We start from the raw sequence: 16,583 nt of genomic DNA on the forward strand, positions 1-16,583 counted from the left end.
AAATTTGCCTTTGCCGGTGAATTTGCCTTTCTGGTATGCTCTCTGAGGGCGTTTTCTTTCTTTCCTGCTTTAATTCCCAGTAATTCTTGCCCTTGGGAGTGACCTTCAAATGTAGGTGTAGGTTATGTAGTCTGAGTCATCAGTTAAAGTGTGCCAGTAATTGGCCTCTGTCCTGTGCCAAAGGTGTGTTTGGAGTGGTTTAGGCGTGTTTAGGGTATGCCTTCTATGTGTGGCCTGTAGATATCTGTCAGCTTCGTTTTTGATGCCTTTGTGAAACTATGCCTTGAAGCGGAGGATGATGGTGAACTGTGGTTGCTAGGTTTCATTAAAACGTCTAGTCACACTTACGAATAAAGGTGCTTCAAATGGTTCTTTGGGCGATGCCATAGAACAACAATCCGGTGAAAGTTATTTTGACCTTTAATTGGTCAATTCTTCTTGCATCGTTCAAAGAAAGTGTAGGTGAGCGGGAGCCATGTGTTTAACCAAATGTACATCTACAGCACTAAGGATGATCCACAAGCTGAATTAAATCCGTGTTGTACTGAAGAAAAATAATGTTAAAGATCCACCTCTTTGTTACTGCCCCTTCACAGGGCAGGAAAGGACGGGGTTCCATCTTTGTATGGGCGTCAGGTAACGGTGGGCGGAGTCGAGACCACTGCTCGTGTGACGGCTACACCAACAGCATCTACACCATCTCCATCAGCAGCACAGCGGAAAGTGGCCGCAAACCCTGGTACTTGGAAGAGTGTGCGTCTACCCTCACCACCACCTACAGCAGTGGGGAAAACTATGACCGCAAGATTGTAAGTTGACTTTAAGATCTTGCTGATGTGATCATAAAACGCTGAAAGGAACATTAGCTTGTAAATTAGCCACCCAGTCAATGCTGAAAGTCTTCGGATGTGATTGTTAGCCATCAAACATTTGTGGACCATTTGTTGAAAATGTAACCAATGATGTAAATCAAACCACTAGGATGGCAATCAAAGTCCTAACTAAAAAGCATCTGGGCTAGTTACTTGTTAGAGATGGTGTTGGCTATAATGCGTTATGAAGCTTGTGAAACTTATAGTATAATTTTGAACTCTAGGTCACCACAAATCATATGAACAGCTGATACAATTTAAGTGTACATGTGTATGTACTATCTTACAGATGATAAAAATGAAGCGCGGATTAGTGTTTCTTACTATGTTGCATTAACTGCATAAAGTCCCAGTGAAAAAAAATTGATGCCCCATGAAAACCTGTTTTCATTACAAAGTGTAATTAGTGCTGTTTAATTGCCTGAATGTGGCAGATTTTTATATAAATCACTGTACTCAGTGAGGTACAGTGGGAGAGTATATGAACTGCAGTTTTTTTAAAGAGTCACTTTAAATGATTCTGTCTGCATGTCAAAATATTGTGCTAAATATGGGTAAAAAATGACCTATAGCTGGTATTTTCCCATTTGACTTGAATAACCTCAATTAGACGTTTCCTACCAGTCTACCAGCCACTGACATAGACTGAGAGTTTTTCCCACTCCTCCATGCAGAATTCTTTCAGCTGTGTGCTGTTTCAAATCACCCTTGAGCATCTCAATAGAATTAAAGCGTCTGTCTACTCATTCTCTTAATTAAGCTTTCTATAGTTGTTTAGATTAATGTACTAGGATGTGGATTTTTCTACATTTGTTTTTCTACAACTAAATTTGTCTGGCATCAGATTTAGCAATATGTTTGTCATCTACCTCAAGTCTACTAGATAATTTCGCTAGTTTATCTAACCTGCTTCCCCAGCACACAGCAACACCTGTGTTAATCAGGTCTGTCGGTCATACTGTCCATGCCAGTTTAAGCTCTGGTGCGCCAGTTTAAGCTCTATGCTCAACATACACTCCTGTGATGTCTTTTTCCTTGCTATTTGCTAAAACAGCATGAAAATGGCTGAATGGAACTACAAAATTTCAGCTTCATGCTGCAAGATATTTTTTTTTGTCAGATCCAGTGAATACATAAACTGGACATGAAGTGCCACCAATTTATTAAAAATGCAATAAAAAATGGCTAAAATAACTTTTAAAAATACCACTGATGAACTGATCTGATCTGATCTGTCTCTTACAACACTGGCACCACTACCGACGGTAGGGTGTTTACGCTGCCATTTTAATGCCACAGCCAGTCATTCTTTGATCTGACTATATAACCGCATTTAACGCTGATAATAACATCGCAGTCATGGGTCATATAAAGGTTACTCCAAAGTTGCAACCCATTTGATAATGCTCAACTTATTCAACTGAAGCACTTCTGGGAGCATTCAACTGAAACAGTTCCAGCAGTGCAAATATTAGTTGTCCCATTAGCTGACAAACATACTTCTCTGTGGTCTCTTTGCGTGTCTTTTTTGATTGATCTATTGGTCAGTAGGTCATTAGAGACTCTTCTGGTGTGAAGAACCACAGAACACACACACACACGAACACACACACACACACACACACACACACACACACACACACGGACACACGGACACACGGACACAAGAGCAATGGCCTGCAGGTTCAAACCCCTTACAGAGCTTGTCTTGGAGAGGCTTACTAAATTCCACACTTGCAGTATAAAACTCCTAAGCGCTTTTACGACAGAGTTACCTAGAAAGGCTCCATGCCAATGTTGGCCTCTTTTTCATATTTTATCTCTAACCCTGACACCATTCGTGTTGTCTCCAGATCACCACAGATCTAAGGCAGCGCTGCACAGACAGTCACACCGGAACGTCAGCGTCAGCTCCCATGGCTGCCGGGATCATTGCTCTTGCCTTGGAAGCAAAGTAAGACACCACTCAAACCTGACCTCCACTAGACCTCCATATACATTAACGCACTCGCCGCTCATTCGGTGAGATCTGCTTACACCAACCAAATGGCTTCTTAAAGGCCTTCAACAACTACAAAGCTCTTAGCCTAAGGGTGGCATATGTAACCACATGAAATAACAGCTTACAGAGGGCATTTATCAACATTAAGTACCATTTTGTGAGACTTGAGATGTGTTTGAGCAGGGCTAGAAGAAATGTGACTCCTGCATTTCCCGCAAGATTATTGTTGTGAATAGTGAATACAGTCCAATCTGACAGAGATGGTTAAAGCTAATATTTAAAGTCTGGAGATAAATTTAAAGCAGTTAACCTCTTTGGAGTACAGTTCTTCATTGCATGGATTTCAGAAGAAGTTGGATGATGTCTGCAGATCTTCCAGGAGCACTCTGCCAGTGTACGGTTCTACCACATCCCATTGGATTCCAGTCCGATGACTGGGAAGGCCACTGGAGGACACTAAACTCCAGTCTGAGAAGACTTTTGCTTTGTGGCATGGTGCATCACCATGCTGGAAGTAGTCGTTAGAAGTTGCCCATGCCCATGGTCAGCAGAATACTCTAATGGGCTGTGGCATTAAAGCTATGATGAAATTCTGACCCAATCATCGGTGTCCCTCAGCAGAAATCCAGATTCATCAGACCAGCTTATAGTTTTTCAGTATTCACCTGTCTAGAGTTGGTGAACCTGTGCCCACTGCAGCCTCAGCTTTCTGTTCTTGGCTGACAGGAGTGGAAGCCAACGTGGTCATCCGCTTCAAGATTGGGCGTGTCATGCGATGCTCTGAGATGCTTCTCTGCTTACCACGAGTCTAAAGAATCTGAGTTACTGTAGCCTTTCTGTCAGCTCAAACTGATCTGGCCATTCCCTCTGCTGCTTACTGGATGTTTTTCTTCTCTTCATTGCATCATTCTGAGTAAACTCTAGAGACTGTTGTGCTGAAAATCTGAGATCAGCTCAAACCAGCCAGGCCATGCTCAAAAATCACTCTGATCACATTTTTTCCTGCATTCTGATTGTTGATGTGGACATTACCTGAAGCTGCTGACACACGATTGGCTTATTTAGATAACTGTATGAATAAGTAGGTGTAATAAATTGAGTGTGTGTTAATTTGGTTCATTAATCATGAATTTATTGTAGCTGTTGAGCTTTTTGTTATATGAGAATTTATAATATTTGAGCTATAAATATCACTAAACTATATCCATGTATCTAATGTCCATCTGGTTGCCCACTGTGAAGATTTCATAGCTTAGATTTCAAAGAAGTGAAGGGCAACAGAGCTTTCTAGTTGACTGGTTTCACAGGAACCAAGTCTGATCTTACACAGGAAATTTTGTGCGAAAGCTCGGCATATGGCTGCCATGTGATGCCATATTCCCGGCAAAACCTGACGACCCACATACTGTATGCCTTTTTTTTTTTTTTTTTTTTTTTTTTTTTAAGTTTTTTCTTTTTTCCCCTCTTAAACACTACTTTGACATTCAGGGACACGTGGTGGCCATCTTGCTTGGGTTTGATCTTAGGTCCCACTGTTCATGGTGCATTAGGGAAGCAGCCAAAATGAACCAAGAGCAGAAAACCTAGCGGACAAATTATGGCACGTGAACTACAGCCAGAGTTGAAGGTTTATATACCTTGTGGTTTGGATCGTAAGTGCCTCCATATGCAGAATCATTTATCTGTTTATTTGCACTTGTTTGTCTTGCAGCACTCTGCTCACATGGAGGGATGTGCAGCACATTATTGTTAAAACATCTCGTCCTGGCCACCTCAGTGCTCCTGACTGGAAAAACAACGCAGCAGGATACAATGGTACCAGCTTTTTAATTCTTTATGAATTCTTCTCGTTTCGAGTTCCTTACTAACTTGCTTTGCATATTAAAACCCAGAGGCCAAAAATGAGCTTTGAGCTCCCCAACTCCCCCACTGTCTACTACCAATGTAGCATCGTGCAATGCATCTAAAAAGTATCCTAAAAAAGTTTTCCTCAAAAACCTTAAAAATCAAAAAATGTAGTCAAGTGCTGGAGGCATCAACAGTGGTTTGTAAAATCTCTGTCTGAATGTTTGAATGTTGTGTGAACACAATCAGACTATGACTAAGTATATTTGGTGTTATTGTCATAAATAGATTAATAATGTTAATCAGATTAAAGTCAAATAGAAGATACAGTTCTACGCTTTGACCACATCAGCGCTGAACTTGGAATAGGCTCTTACTTGATGTGTATGATTAATTATGCATTATGCAAGTCTATATGAGCCATTAGGTGATGCCTTGTAGCATATTATTGGATAAGGAGCTATTTTGGTCTTCTGTTCAGTTACCATTAACGTGTTTTTTTTTCCTGTGCTGAGCTGCACAGCCATCATATTAATAACTTACATGGTTTACAGTAAGCAGATAGAAAGCGAGATGAGATCTATGCTGTGAGATCAGTGCTGTGCAGATGTTTTAGGCACCTAAGCATGTTAATTAAAACCATTTTTCTTGGCGAAAGGATTGTTGTTGCTTGTAAAAACTCCCGATCATGTTGGAACAGATGCAGATTATTACAAATACTGTAAAAAGTAACAAGGATTTCTCATTCTGAGGAGAGTAGTTGAAATCTTGTGAGGAACAACGCTCCAGATGGTTTCAGATTTCTCCTAGATGCCCCTAGCCAATGTATGTAGTGTGTTTAATTCCATCACCAGCTCACCTGATTTTATGTCATTAAGCACTGATTTACCAAAGCAGGTGTTGGATGATCACTATAGATATATAAATAATACTAGATTCTCATGAGGGGAGCTTTGGAGGTGTTCCAATAAACACAGTGATGTAAAAGCACTGCTTTTTGTATTTATTGAAATGTTAATGAGCTGCTTAGCAAATGACCACTTGCTACATTTACTACTGTTCATATTTTCTTCCCATGGATCTTCCCATTGTACAATCACCTAGATGAAGCACTCTCCCTGTGGTTGTTTGAATATACATGTACTATATATATATTCTATTTTCAGTAAGTCATCTGTATGGCTTTGGGCTTATGGATGCGGAGGCAATGGTCAAAGAGGCAGAGCGATGGAAACCAGTTCCCTCCCAGCACATATGCGTAGAGAATGCTGATAAGCAGATAAGGTACTCGCATGAATCATCACCATGGCAACTCTTATCCAGATGTTTTTGTCTCTGTTTCTCGTTCTACCGTATGTCCAAAGTTTGTCTTGCCTTCGTGAAACTACATGCCAGATAGTAAACTGCGTCTTTTCCCTCTCAAGGACAATTCGCCCAGAGCATGTGGTTCGGTCCGTGTACAAGGCGACGGGCTGCACGGACAACGCAAATAATCACGTCATTTATTTGGAGCATGTCGTGGTTCGCATCACAATTACTCACCCGCGACGAGGGGACCTGTCGATTAACCTCACCTCGCCGTCAGGGACGAAGTCTCAGCTTCTTGCCAACAGGTGAGCTGGTTTGGAAAACTTTAGTACTGCAACATGCATTTCTGTGTAACTTCAGTGATCTTTCGGGTGGCCTGTTAAAAGAGAAAGAGAGAGAGAGGGGGGGGGTGATCCAAGCTGATCCAAGCTTTATTGCACTTATAGTAGGGCTTTTGACAAACCTGCAAGATTTCTCTAAAGATCCAACTTTTTCAGGATTTTCAAGACCTCTTACAGTTGTGAAAAGTCACCAGAACATTAATATTTAAGGCGTTCCTTAACAAGAATGGCTTGGTCTAGCTGTTTAGTACTGTGTGGTGTTGCAGGCTGTTCGACCACTCAATGGAAGGCTTTAAGAACTGGGAATTCATGACCACCCACTGCTGGGGGGAGAAAGCTGCTGGAGACTGGATACTCGAGATCTATGACACACCCTCACAACTCCGCAGTCAGAAAACCCCAGGTACTCATGCTCACATGTTGTATGTTAAAATGCATTTTCAGCAATATCTCACATTTAAATAAACAGAAATGAAGTGCTACTAGAGCTGCTAAATAAACTAATTTCTAAAGGATGATGATCTATAGGTCCAAGATGAGGCAGCTGTGCTATAGAGCTATATATATAAATAATAAATAATACAAAATAATTTTTTTTTCTTTTAGAACATCAACAAAACATGTCCTTTGAACAGGGGTGTGGTGTCCAAACTAGTGCATACAACTATAGTTATTTCAGAACTCTTCATTCAGATACGCTGACGGGAAAAATGGAGGGCTGCGCACTTCAACTACATGCATCGTTACTCACAGCCGTGTTTGTTTTCTTCCAGGCAAACTGAAAGAGTGGTCGTTGGTGCTTTATGGCACCTCTGTGCACCCATACTCATTCCGCAGTGAGAAGCCTCGCTCTATGGTTGATACTCAGGTTGATGAGGAGTACAGCGAGGACTATGTGGGTAGGTCTGATCTCCTCCTTTTTTCCCCCCCCCCGACAGCCGAGAGGTTTCCAGGGCATTCCTGTTGAGCATTCTGACTCTCAAAGTAGAGTCTCAAGGTCCCATTCTTTGATCCTGTAAATCTGTCTTCTCTTGAAAGGCTCATGTGACCCAGAGTGCAGTGATAATGTCTGCGAGGGCCCTGGGCCCCATCAGTGCATCAACTGCCTGCACTACTTTCTCAAGTTCAAGAACAATACCAGGTACAGTGCACCTTTACACATACATGTGCAGGGATGGTATTTTGGAAGCTGAAGTCAAGGAAGTTCGGTTAATCTTGCTCACAAGGTCCGTCACCTAGCGCTAGCTTTAAGTAGAATAAGGAACTAATCATATCCCGGATCATGACGCCTGCCATCAGCACCCGGAGCTGGAGAGCGCACAACTGGCCTTGCTCTCGCCGTGTGCGTTGATGGCTCGCTCTCTCCACACAACACTCCACAGTAATGCTGGCCGGCACAGGCATCTGCTGCGATGCAGACCACTAGAGCCGGGTACATTGTATCAGCGGCAGTTCGGAAAGAGCCGGTAGCTCGTTGCACATGTGGAGAGAGGGTGAAGGTGGGTTGATGAGTGGGTTGGGTAATTGGCCATCTAAAAAAAAGGGGGGAGAAAGTTGGGTTAAAAAAATCTGCCATCAATTCTGATTCTGATATCAACATGCATCCATTGAAAGTTTTGCCAAAATGTTTTTCAGTCTTTTTACAAACATATCTGTTGCTGTTTAAGCGCTGGATGAAATGCAGGAAGTTTGACTTGCTGTGTTGAGAAAATGTGTTAAGATCAATTAACTTAGACAAACAGCACAGCACATGCTGACAACAGCTGTGTGTCAACATGCCCCTGCTAACACATCTCCGTTGTAGACGAGTGTGTGTGATTTGTTTTCTCTGATAACTTTCACACAGGCGCATACACACGCACAGTTCTACTTGAGGCTTACATTTGCAGCTGATGGGTTTTTCAGACTTTGACTTTTGCCTTTGTTTCTTGGGGAAAGTTTTTCCTCATGGCTGTCAGCTGTTGAATTGTCTGTCTCAAATGCCCCCCCCCCCCCCCCCCCCCCTTCTCTGCCTCACTTTCCATCCCTGTTCATCGCCCTCCAGGATGTGTGTGTCGGAGTGTCCGTCTGGCTTTTTCCGAGACGATAAGAGGCGCTGTAAAAAGTGTTCGCCTCTGTGCGAGTCCTGCGTTGGCAGTCGCAGCGATCAGTGCACTTCCTGCCGGCCTGGCCTCTTCCTCAGAGAGGGCGCAAACATGTGCGTCTACACCTGCCCTGAAGGCTCCTACCCGGACCATGGTAAGGCATTGGTGTAAATCTTTGAAGTCACAACCATTAGATTTGATTTTTGATTACTTTAAAATTATGAAATGTTTCTTTTTTAGCAGTTTAATTTTGGTAAAAAAAAATGTGATTTTTGATAACATGCCATCACAGCTTGTGTTATTGACTTGTATTTAAGGAAAACCTACACCAAATAAACATTAGGCAGGGTGTCCCACACCCTAGTTTATTAAATAATATTATAATCAAGTAGAATCAATTACAAAAGTGATCTAGTTGAACCACCTTCAGATCAAGGCAGGTGTCATTTCCAATTTCCCATGTGTTTCTATAAGCAAAAGACCACCCAGACTTCATCAGTGCAGCATCGGGCCTCATTACGTTCCGTTTTTCCATTATTATTTCCTTCCTCTCTAAACCTCAAATTCTTAACCACAACTCTGTAAACACACCAGTTTTAATGAGTCTGAATAAGCTGAATGGGATAATTGCATCACGTTGGAGATTTGACTCTACAGTTTCTGTTGCAGAGACCAGCATGTGCCGGAGATGCAGCGAGAACTGCAAGAAATGCACCTCAGCAAACGACTGCATGGAATGCAAGCCGGGGCTCAGGTAATTCCTCTTCCATGCAGCTTGTTCCGCATAACGGAGCACAGATCTGTGGTCTGGTATCTGGACTGTTCCTGCCAGTTGCTGAGCCAAGATTTGGACTGAAATGTACTTGGAACAACTCTGCTGGCTTCCACTGTATCCCCTATATTATTAAAATGTTGAAACTCCAGCACGGTGTATCATTTAGCATAGAAACGTCTTTAATACATGCAGTCCAAGCTTTTGAGGTTTGAATGTGTGGCGAAAACGGAGCGTTCTCGAGAGAGTAATCTCACTTCTGTGTTCTCTGGTTCTCTCTGCGATAGCATTAGAAAGGAGCTCAAGCGAAAGAGGTGGAAAAAGAGAGAGAAGGGAAGAAAAAGGGGTTATGGTGCAGGGAGAGAGAGAGCCTCCTAATGCAGAGCAGCTGTGTTCTGTGAGCGATTTTGAAATATGTTCCAGGAGTGACTTCTCTGAATCGGCCGTAAAGGTTGTTCACCCGCACATTTGGACTTTAATCCTCACTTTGTTTAACTTTTTCAGACTTGTTTAGACTACTGCAGGTATGAAAGATGGGCGACGGGACTGAAATTTAGCTCATACTAAATGTTCCTGACCGTTCTCAATCTCCATTTTTTTTTCTCGTTCTTTCTTTCTTGAAAGTGTAATCCAAGGCCACGTTTAAACAAGGGGTAATGGGAATCTGCATCCATTTCTCAAAGAAAATCACCATCATTAGTCAAAGTATGCAGTTCAATTTGCTGTTGTAGGAAAGCTTTATAAGGCCATTACTCTGGAAAATGTTTAAAAAATTATTTATTGATTAGCCGTATTCAGAATAAATGCTTTGCGCTGACAGAACGTCAGCAAGAACCATGAACCATGAATTTGTGGGGTTTTTTTTGTTTGTTTACTTTATCTCTGATCTGACCTTTCCTTGTTTTTCTGTCTCTACCTGCTAGTCTACAGGGGAATAAGTGCCAGCTGACATGCGAACCGGGCACATACTATAATGGGCATAAACGATTGTGTGAGCAGTGTCATCAAGCATGTGCAACCTGTGCAGGTACACAAATCTACTCCCTTTTTTCCTTGTATGTCTAGTTGTTTTACACAAAAAATTGTGTAAAAATAATTTGAATCTATAATATACATTTTCACATTTTTCGCAGTCTTATTCTTATCTTATCTAAATAAAATTACTTAATTAAAAAAAAAAATATGTATGTTTTTCTAGTAAAACCTTTAAATACTTGAGACCATTTCAGTTCAGTTTTTTGTCTCCTTTCTTTGTCAGTTATCTGCGTGGTTTCCCTATGCAAGCCTATCTGCTTGCTTGTGCCAGAAGGAACATTGTAGAGTAGCCTGTGTAGTTATTTAGAAGCTTCATGTATTATATGAACTGTAGTTAATTATTGTAGCTCAATACTTTTGTTTTAAGGTATATTTATTATATACTTATAATTATACTGGGCCAGTTCTGCTCTTTAGAGCTCCCAGCTGCAGATGGCTGTGGCATCATCTGGGACTAAACCTGTGATTTTCCCGTGACTGGTCCTACTCTTAGATTGATGTGCCATCTAGAAGTGACAAAAATTGTGAAGCAGAAGTGGATCTGGTGTGAAATGCTGTTCATTTGCTCTGCTGGCTTGATGAGGCTTATTAAGAGCATTACTAGTACTCTAGAAAACACTAGTTACTATTATTCATTAATGTTAATTACCAGTTACTAGATTATGGTTTATTAATTACATTACAGGGACAAAATCATGTTCATATATACTGAAGTGTTGCTTTTCTACTAAATTACACTTCAGTAGGTGCATAAAAATAATCGGTTTGAGTTTGAGGAGATGGCACACGAAGTTATGGAGTTAGGTAGTGTTGCATGTTTACTTGCTTGTTGGTTCAAATGTGTCCTGTATTCAGGTACTGGTGTGGATGCGTGCACAAAATGTGCCGAGGGATTCTATCTTGAGGAGTGGCGCTGTGTGCAGACGTGCAGTGCGGGATACTACATGGCAGAGCAGACAGACAACGGGGAGGTCAAAAAGTCCTGCCGCAAGTCAGTACTGCACTAAGCTTACATACAGCTGTGCACACAGCAAAGGCTTCTCTAGTAATTAAAGGTGTGCCAATTTCTCTGAAGTGTGCTTTGTTCTGGCCCCCCGCCCCCAGGTGTGATCCTACCTGCTACTCATGCTCCGGCCCAGGGGAGAGGAACTGCAGCATCTGTGTGAATGGATATAACCTGGAAAATGGTGTGTGTGTCGTCAGCACAATCTGCAAAGATGGTGAGTACTGATCTTTTGTATTGTTTGCTTTCTTTCCCCCTGACTTTGAACTCTCCTCCGACTGTTACCCGTCTTTTTCTGCTTCCTGTTTCGTTTGTCACTGGGCTGAGCTACGGCTTGAGGCATAAATCCTTTGTTCTAGGTTTGGGACAAAGGGTTACGTTGACTGGTAACCCTTTGTCAATTATCTTTTTACTGCCGCATTAACATTTAATGCTGCCTTTTAAATCACTGGTGTTCAGAATTTTTCTTTAAACTGACTTTGCAAGAAAAAAGTAATACAAATGAAATGCAAATGAGTTATTTATATGTTGTCACAACTATTCGGCTAATTTGTCTAGTGTACAAATAGTTTGATTCCAAAATGCTGCATATCCATATACCAATATATACCAATATACCAAGTAACTAAGTAAAGTAAATGGAGAAATATATTTATCAACCCTATCTTTACATTTATGCTGACGATCTTCTGATGATCTATAATTTTGTCTGCTGGCTGCTCTACATTGATGGTTCATGAAATGGCGGCTGCAACGCCCTGGCGACAAAGCCAAACTGAGTTCATTATTTTTAGACATTTCATTTTTTTTTTTAATCAACTTGGCTTCTTATTGAAATTGTCCATCATTGTAGAATGAACTGTAAAATGAAATGTTGCTGTCTAGCTGCTGATCACTTTCTAAATATTTGTTCTTCTTTTCCTCCCTATGATCCCTTTTTTCAACTTCCAAATTGACCTCCATTGACATGGACCTCCACCTCCTTCCTTCGACCAATCTACCGGATTTAAAACCTGTTTCGCCTGACCTGATCACCTGATCATCTGCATCATTTCCTGTTTTCACGGCCCAATCGTGTGCCGTGTTTTGTTTGTCCCTCCTCCCCCCCATCCTCTCCTCTCTCCTCTTCCTGCTCTGTGGAAAGCAAATGAAGAATCATGGGCTGAGGGAAGTTTTTGTGTGCTGGTGAAAAAGAACAATCTATGCCAGAGGAAGGTTCTGCAACAGCTGTGCTGTAGAACATGTTCTCTAAAGGGCTGAAGCAACCAATTTGGCCCAAGTCTGCCACTCACATTCCGCTAATTTATATTTCCAATCGAGAACCTCTAATACAGGACAATGCTGAGAGGAGGTTCCTCGGTACCAGAACTACAACAAACCTACCTTTACCTGTGTGTGTGTGATTGAGCGCGAGTGCGTGCACTTGTGTAAGTGCGTGTGTGAGTGCATGGTTTTGTTTTGTTTTGTTTTTTTGTTTTTGGAAGAAACTGTCAGGGCTTTGCAAAACTGGGATCAATAATAAACAACAAATCATACATGTCAGTATTTCATGACCAAAGCATGGATGCCAAATTTTTGTAACCTTTTTTTTTTTTTGGGAGGGAGGGGGGGTTGTTAGTTCTGTTTTGGGTCCAGAGGTCAACTTCGAGAGGCACCCTGAACACATGACACCTCTTTGTATATGTCCTCAATTTAAAAGTATGACTACCACCCGTTTTATAAATAAATCTGAAACCACCTCTGAAGCCTGTATTGCTTTCAGCTTCAGCTACACATTTCAACAAAGGGAAGACCTAAACTATGCCAATGCCATAGTTTGAACGCATTACAGCAAATATCTGGCTCCGTGTTCAAGTGGCCTAGTTTCTACAATTAATGGTGATCTCCTTACTGTATTTGCTGATAAGAAAATATCCGTTTTTGACTTGGGTTCTCTTGTTTTTCATCAAGTCCATCACCTCAGGCTGTCTTAAATGTCTTTTGTTTTGGTTTTGTTTGCGTCTTTAACTATCAGCATACACCTACATATAAAATAATAGGATTTTTAGAGAATAAATGAATATACGTTCCATGAACCCCCTTCTGTTAAATATTATCACAACCTGGCTACGTTCACAAGTCTTTAGAGAAACTAATCGATGAACATATGCTATATTCCCTATTGTTTCTCAAAGCTACTGTGCAGTAGACAATACTCCATTGCAGTGACACTGTGTGTTCAAGTTCTTTGTGATGGATGGTTTGAGAGTAAGGATTAAATGTGGAAATGGCTTGCCACGCAAGGCCTAATGACACCCAGTGAAGCGTTCTAATGGTTTTATGTGTGGGCTATGCACTGCACTGTCTGTTTAGTCTTCAATCAAACTTTATCCTTTCATCCGTGATTTCAGCCTTCATCGCCTTCTTGCGACCGTTCACGTGTCAGTCAGTCAGAGTTATTTTCAAAATTGCGTTTTAAGGCAGTCCGTTTTTCGTCCATGGTTAGTATAGGACTTCAAAATGCCATGGAACGTAGTCCATTATTCACACTAGGTTTTTATAAGTAGTTTATTACAGAGTATAATGCATAATCATTTCTCATTTACTCTTTAAAAAAAGATGTTTTTCAGAAACAACTGGTGCTATTGATATTATGGGAATGTTACTGATATTATGGGACTTGTGGTATTTTGAGGGATGTGCTTTAAAATCCCTGGTGACGTCATGCTGGATCCACTGTGATTGGGTTCAACATTTTATCTGTGAATTCATAGTTTTTTGTTTTGTTTTGTTTTTTGGGGGGGGGGGGGGGGGGGCAATCCGGATGACTGTATACACATTCCCTGCTAGAGAACAATAGTATTGGAGGAAAGGGACCTGTACAAGTCACGGATTCAAAATGATACGGAGAAAATGTTTAGGTTTACTAATGGTACTTCTGCAAAACGGATTAGTCCTTTTGCATCCCTATAAAACATATTTTGACATATGTTGACCAATCCACTTGTGTTTAAAGTAAGATTTTTATGTCTTTTATTTATGAATAATTGATTTATTTTCATTTTTAGGCCTCGTGGTTTAAGATGAAATAACCTTTTATTTATAAGAAATGATTTATAAATGGTTACAGTTGAGGATGAGTCTTGTTGTGAGGGCAGGATCCTGTTCTGCCACTTCATTTTAATTATGTATTCATGACGTAGGAATACGTTATGACCATAAACTGCAACGTTACGTAACTAATGTTATATAGGATTATATAAATGTTATACACTTATTCTGTTCTGGCAACTTTTTTTTTATTTTTATTTTTTTTAAAGAAATGTATATATGTATTTTGATCACTATTAACCTAAACATATGTTTTGAGCCCAGTTTTATTTGATGTGGTGGGAGAAAAAGATGTTTTGATTTGTTTTATTTTTAAATTAAATTTTATATTTCTGTTTTTAGTCAACTGCCACAATATAGATCAGGATTTGTTGTTAGTGAGGGCCCTGAGAAAAGTGTTTTGTCTCCTAGAGAGAACTGGACAGAACAGTTTACTGATCTTTTTATTAATGAATTTTAAAATAAAAACAAGACTCCTCGGAGAGTACAAATTACAAGGTTATTTTTTATGCTTTGATATTCTCTTTTAAGTTGTGTCTGAAATTGTCTGATTTAACCAGCACAGAAAAAAGTGGCAAAAAAAGAAAAAGTTGAGTCCCTGTTCAAAAAGGCACATTTGATGTACATGGATAGATCTTGGTTACAAAATTACTTCCTGGAATCTTGGGAATCCTGACTGTTTAGACTTGTATGCCTTAAAATAGGGTACATGCCCAGTACTTGGAAAATATACTATTTGGACACATCTCCTATCACTGAATTTAGGTGTTCTGTAGATATTCCTCCGTCGATTGTCAGTAGCAACGTGTCCGACCACGTTAAGGTACAGAGCAGGTCACTGAGTGCTGAGCTCAGAGCATAGTGCATTAAAGGCACCAACGCTCTGTGATTCGATAACTGCAGAGCTCCAAACCTGCTGTTGGAGCTGCAAAGGGGGACCAACTCCATAGTGATTATGGGTATAGAATGGGATCATAAGTCTTAAAAAATCATAAGTCTCAATAATTTTGTCCATATGATTTATGGACCATATAGAAATGTTTAGTTTTTTCTACCAATAGGTCCCAACTAAAATGTGATGCTGTCAGATGGTTGCACTAGAGTCTTATTGGGGGGGGGGGGGGGCGGGGGGGGGGGGGAGGGACAGTTCTGAATTGTGCATGCGTTACCCATCAGAATGTCATCAAGGTATTAAACCTCCAAAGGTTTAGGCACCTGCAAAATTAGAATTAAAAAGGCTCTTTATCTGGGCAGTAAGTGTTTGTTCACGCAGTAAATAATACAACACTCATTTTACAATTAATACAAACAGATCTACAAAGCTCTCCTCATGAGAGTCCGGTATGATTTACAGCCATCATCCAAACCCTGGTTTGGCCAGTAAAGACTTGTATTATGTTAAATGCTGAACACATCTATATGCAGACTGGGGGGCAAGTCTTGTTCTTCAAACTAGCTCACATGAACATGAACATCAACTACTTTCTTCAAAATGACCAACTGATCTGGTGTTTCCAAGCAAAAACAATCTTTAAATAAAGTGCCTAAAACTTTAGCACAGTACTGTGTATAAATGTGGCCCTGTACTGTTTCCATAGAGTATTCTGTCAACAGTACATGTAGTGTGGTCTTGTGCCCTCTAATTTTGCATGTTTGAGAAATTAAACTCTCAAACATGTAAATGTGTGCGCCAGTGCATTAAAAACCATGAGTTTCTTAACAGGCTGTAAGGCAAGTACAAAACATGTTGGCTCAAGACTGAATGGTATATTTATGTTAGTTTAAATGAGTTTCACAAATCATTTGATGCTACAATTGCAATTTAGATAGACTTTGTAATATAATGCATATATTAATGGTGTTTGACATGTTCTTTGACATGGATTTAACAGAGTTCACTTTAAAAAAAAAAAAAAAAAAGAACTTATTTATTTTTTTTGTATTTTTTTTTTCTGGTGAATCTCTGGTTGATAATGCTGGTCTTGTCCGGAGTTCCATTTGCTCCAGTCAGGTTGTGGTGCTGGAATGCATTGCTTCTCTTGTTGTTTCCTAACAAAAGGGCTTCTTTGTTATGAGGGAAACAATCCACTGCTTGACCAAGAGAATCCTTAGTCATATGTGTTGGGGACAACACAAGGCTTTCTAAATAGTGACAATGAATTTAGGAGACAGAGTATTTCCACAGCTGCTTGTTTTGATCTGCAGCTACTTTTTGGCTTCTACAAGGAAAT

The 16,583-nt window shown here is 40.5% G+C and overlaps 1 protein-coding gene across 3 annotated transcripts in view; it reads left to right on the top strand.

Annotated features, from left to right (window-relative positions):
- The window catches only part of pcsk5b (proprotein convertase subtilisin/kexin type 5b), a 66,596-nt gene that overhangs the window by 15,720 nt on the left and 34,293 nt on the right, over positions 1–16,583 (top strand). Inside the window, exons 8-21 of one of the 3 annotated variants that reach the window (XM_072682373.1) lie at positions 597–809; positions 2,726–2,826; positions 4,586–4,689; positions 5,886–6,003; positions 6,144–6,332; positions 6,635–6,771; positions 7,142–7,267; positions 7,407–7,509; positions 8,413–8,606; positions 9,122–9,206; positions 10,148–10,251; positions 11,115–11,250; positions 11,364–11,479; positions 12,407–14,045. In XM_072682373.1, the coding sequence (XP_072538474.1) occupies positions 597–809; positions 2,726–2,826; positions 4,586–4,689; positions 5,886–6,003; positions 6,144–6,332; positions 6,635–6,771; positions 7,142–7,267; positions 7,407–7,509; positions 8,413–8,606; positions 9,122–9,206; positions 10,148–10,251; positions 11,115–11,250; positions 11,364–11,479; positions 12,407–12,522 (1,842 nt within the window). In that variant the 3' untranslated portion in view covers positions 12,523–14,045. Of the gene's footprint in view, positions 1–596; positions 810–2,725; positions 2,827–4,585; positions 4,690–5,885; positions 6,004–6,143; positions 6,333–6,634; positions 6,772–7,141; positions 7,268–7,406; positions 7,510–8,412; positions 8,607–9,121; positions 9,207–10,147; positions 10,252–11,114; positions 11,251–11,363; positions 11,480–12,406; positions 14,046–16,583 lie in introns of those variants that run through there. The other 2 variants (XM_072682374.1, XM_072682375.1) reach the window with 2 other exon arrangements.

The sequence above is a fragment of the Salminus brasiliensis genome, chromosome 6, assembly GCF_030463535.1.
Source record: "Salminus brasiliensis chromosome 6, fSalBra1.hap2, whole genome shotgun sequence".
Lineage (NCBI taxonomy): Eukaryota > Metazoa > Chordata > Actinopteri > Characiformes > Bryconidae > Salminus > Salminus brasiliensis.